At 38.0% G+C, this 2,500-nt stretch overlaps 1 protein-coding gene across 2 annotated transcripts in view; it reads left to right on the plus strand.

The window, feature by feature from the left end:
- The window catches only part of LOC122249603 (uncharacterized), an 18,937-nt gene that overhangs the window by 5,364 nt on the left and 11,073 nt on the right, over positions 1–2,500 (plus strand). For both annotated transcript variants that reach the window (XM_086542868.1, XM_086542875.1), the window contains exons 5-7: positions 80–264; positions 527–655; positions 1,460–1,612. In XM_086542868.1, the coding sequence (XP_086398994.1) occupies positions 80–264; positions 527–655; positions 1,460–1,612 (467 nt within the window). The remainder of the gene's footprint in view (positions 1–79; positions 265–526; positions 656–1,459; positions 1,613–2,500) is intronic.

Below are 2,500 nucleotides of genomic sequence, written 5' to 3' on the forward strand. Positions count from 1 at the left end.
TAACTTATTGACGATTCCACCAGCTAATGGAAAGCATCATCCACATCATCATCCACATCATCATCATCATCATCCACAGGAACCCACTTCTGGTACCCGCTGTCGTCGAAGGTACGACAGATAGACGAAAACACGGTGCAGATGCTCAAAGTGGCATCCTGGGCGACAAGTGCTGGTCTGGCTGACTGGTACTCCGTTCAGACAGTTAGTCCTCAGCCAGGACATTCCACTTACTCGAATCTCTCGATCTTCCTCATCTTTAAGGTATCTTTTCCACCTGCAAGGGAGAGGAAACCGTCCGAGGCTTAAATAGTGTTGGCGATTTTGTTCTCTAGAGGTTAATAGGACGAAGAAATATCGAAATAACGACCATGATTAGAATTAGGAGAAAGATAACCCCCTTGAGGAATATCCGAACGATTTTTTTTTCGAATGCATCAGGAAAGAAGAGAATAGAGATGCAAATATATGAAAGACATGATCAACCACACTATGACCGTCTCATTAACCAACCACAACCACCCAGGATGAAGTGAGAGCGTCTACCGACAACTGGAGCGCCATGGGGATGCACGGCAACCAATCAGGACCTTTGATTGTGGAAGGAAAGATCCCTCTGGACAGGATGGTCGGGCCGCCAGGAGATGGAGGGAAGGTGGGGGCTCGTACAAGGTCACTGTGTGGGAGTGATTTCCCTCTCTCGCTTTCTCTTTCTTTTTCTTTCTTTCTTTCTTTCTCTTTGTCTCTCTCTCTCTCTCCCTCACTCCCCCCCTCTCCCTCTCTCTTTCTTCCTCTCCCTCTCCCTCTCCCTCTCTCTTTCTTCCTCTCCCTCTCCCTCCCCCTCTCCCTCTCTCTTTCTTCCTCTCCCTCTCCCTCTCTCCCCTTCTCCTCTCCCTCTATCTGTCTGTCTATCTCTGTCTGCCTGTTTATATTACTACCTATCTACTGTATATGCCTACCTCGGGATTCTGTGGCTATTCATAGTACTTTAAGTAACTACTTCAAAGTATTATCGCGATTCTGTAATAGCTTCATAGTTAAAATGGCAATTCTCATGGCCATACCCATAGTATAAAGCATTAATAGTTCCTTAATAACAAATATATATATATATATATATAAATATATATATATATATATGTATATGTATATATATATATATAAATATATAAATATATATATATATATATATATATATATGTATATGTATCTATATATCTATATATATATATATATATATATATATATATATATGTATATATATTCATATAAACCACCGACCCCTTTGTTTCCTCAAAAATGAGTGGGAAAATTCCCTTAAAAAAAAAAAATAATAAATAAATAAATAAAACAATAAAATAATAATAATAACAATAACAATAATAACAATAATTCTCCTCATCAGTGCATCCTCATCTATCCTCCTCACACACACAATAATAAAAACCTCTCATTTCAGAACAACGACGAATGCGGGATAGTCTACTTCACGAGTCTCGCTTCAGCCTGGAACGGTATAGCACTTGCTTGCCTCGACGTAGCCAAGAAGCACGTGACTCGGAAAGCACACGCCGATATGGGGCTACGTGTGTGTGACTACCCTTCGGTGCAGGTAGGCTTTGGGTCTTGATGAAGGGATAGATGGATAGATAGATAGAGAGAGAGATGTATAGATGGATAGATAAATAGATAAATAGAGAGGGAGGTGGATAGATAGATAGATAGGTAGATAGATAAATAGAGAGATAGATGGATAGAGAGAGAGATGGATAGATAGATAGGTAGAGAGAGAGATGGATAGATAGATAGATAGAGAGATAGATGGATAGATAAATAGAGAGATAGATGGATAGATAGATGGATAGATAAATAGAGAGATAGATGGATAGATAGATGGATAGATAAATAGAGAGATAGATGGATAGATAGAGAGATAGATAGATAGGTAGAAAGATAGATGGATAGATAAATAGAGAGATAGATGGATAGATAGATAGAGAGATAGATGGATAGATAGATGGATGGATAGAGAGATAGATGGATAGATAGAGAGATAGATGGATGGATAGATAGATAGAGAGATGGATAGATAGATAGATGGATGGATAAATAGATAGATAGCGAGATAGATGGATAGATGGATAGGTAGGTAGATAGATAAACAGGAGTAGATGGAGAAGTGGATTAATTAAGTGAGTATGCAATACCTTGGGATCAGTAGAATGAATGAATAGATAGATGGATAAATGGATAGTCAGAAAGAGTACTAAATGAAACACAAGCAATATAGACGTTTGAATGTAATTCTAGTAAAGTTAATAATATAATAAACGCATGAACTACATTTTTTTTTTTTTTTTTTTTTTTTTCATTGTGAAGTTATTCTTTCTCATACATATCTTTGGTACAGACACTATTAAGAGACACACTCTTGGGCCAGGGTTTCAGTTCAGCTTTGGACGCGTTTCTGTGCTGAGGTTTGTGTTTCTTAAGAGTTTTG

This window comes from Penaeus japonicus, unplaced genomic scaffold (assembly GCF_977035675.1).
Source record: "Penaeus japonicus unplaced genomic scaffold, GWHDUDI00000001_assembly GWHDUDI00000001, whole genome shotgun sequence".
Classification (NCBI taxonomy): Eukaryota; Metazoa; Arthropoda; class Malacostraca; order Decapoda; family Penaeidae; genus Penaeus; species Penaeus japonicus.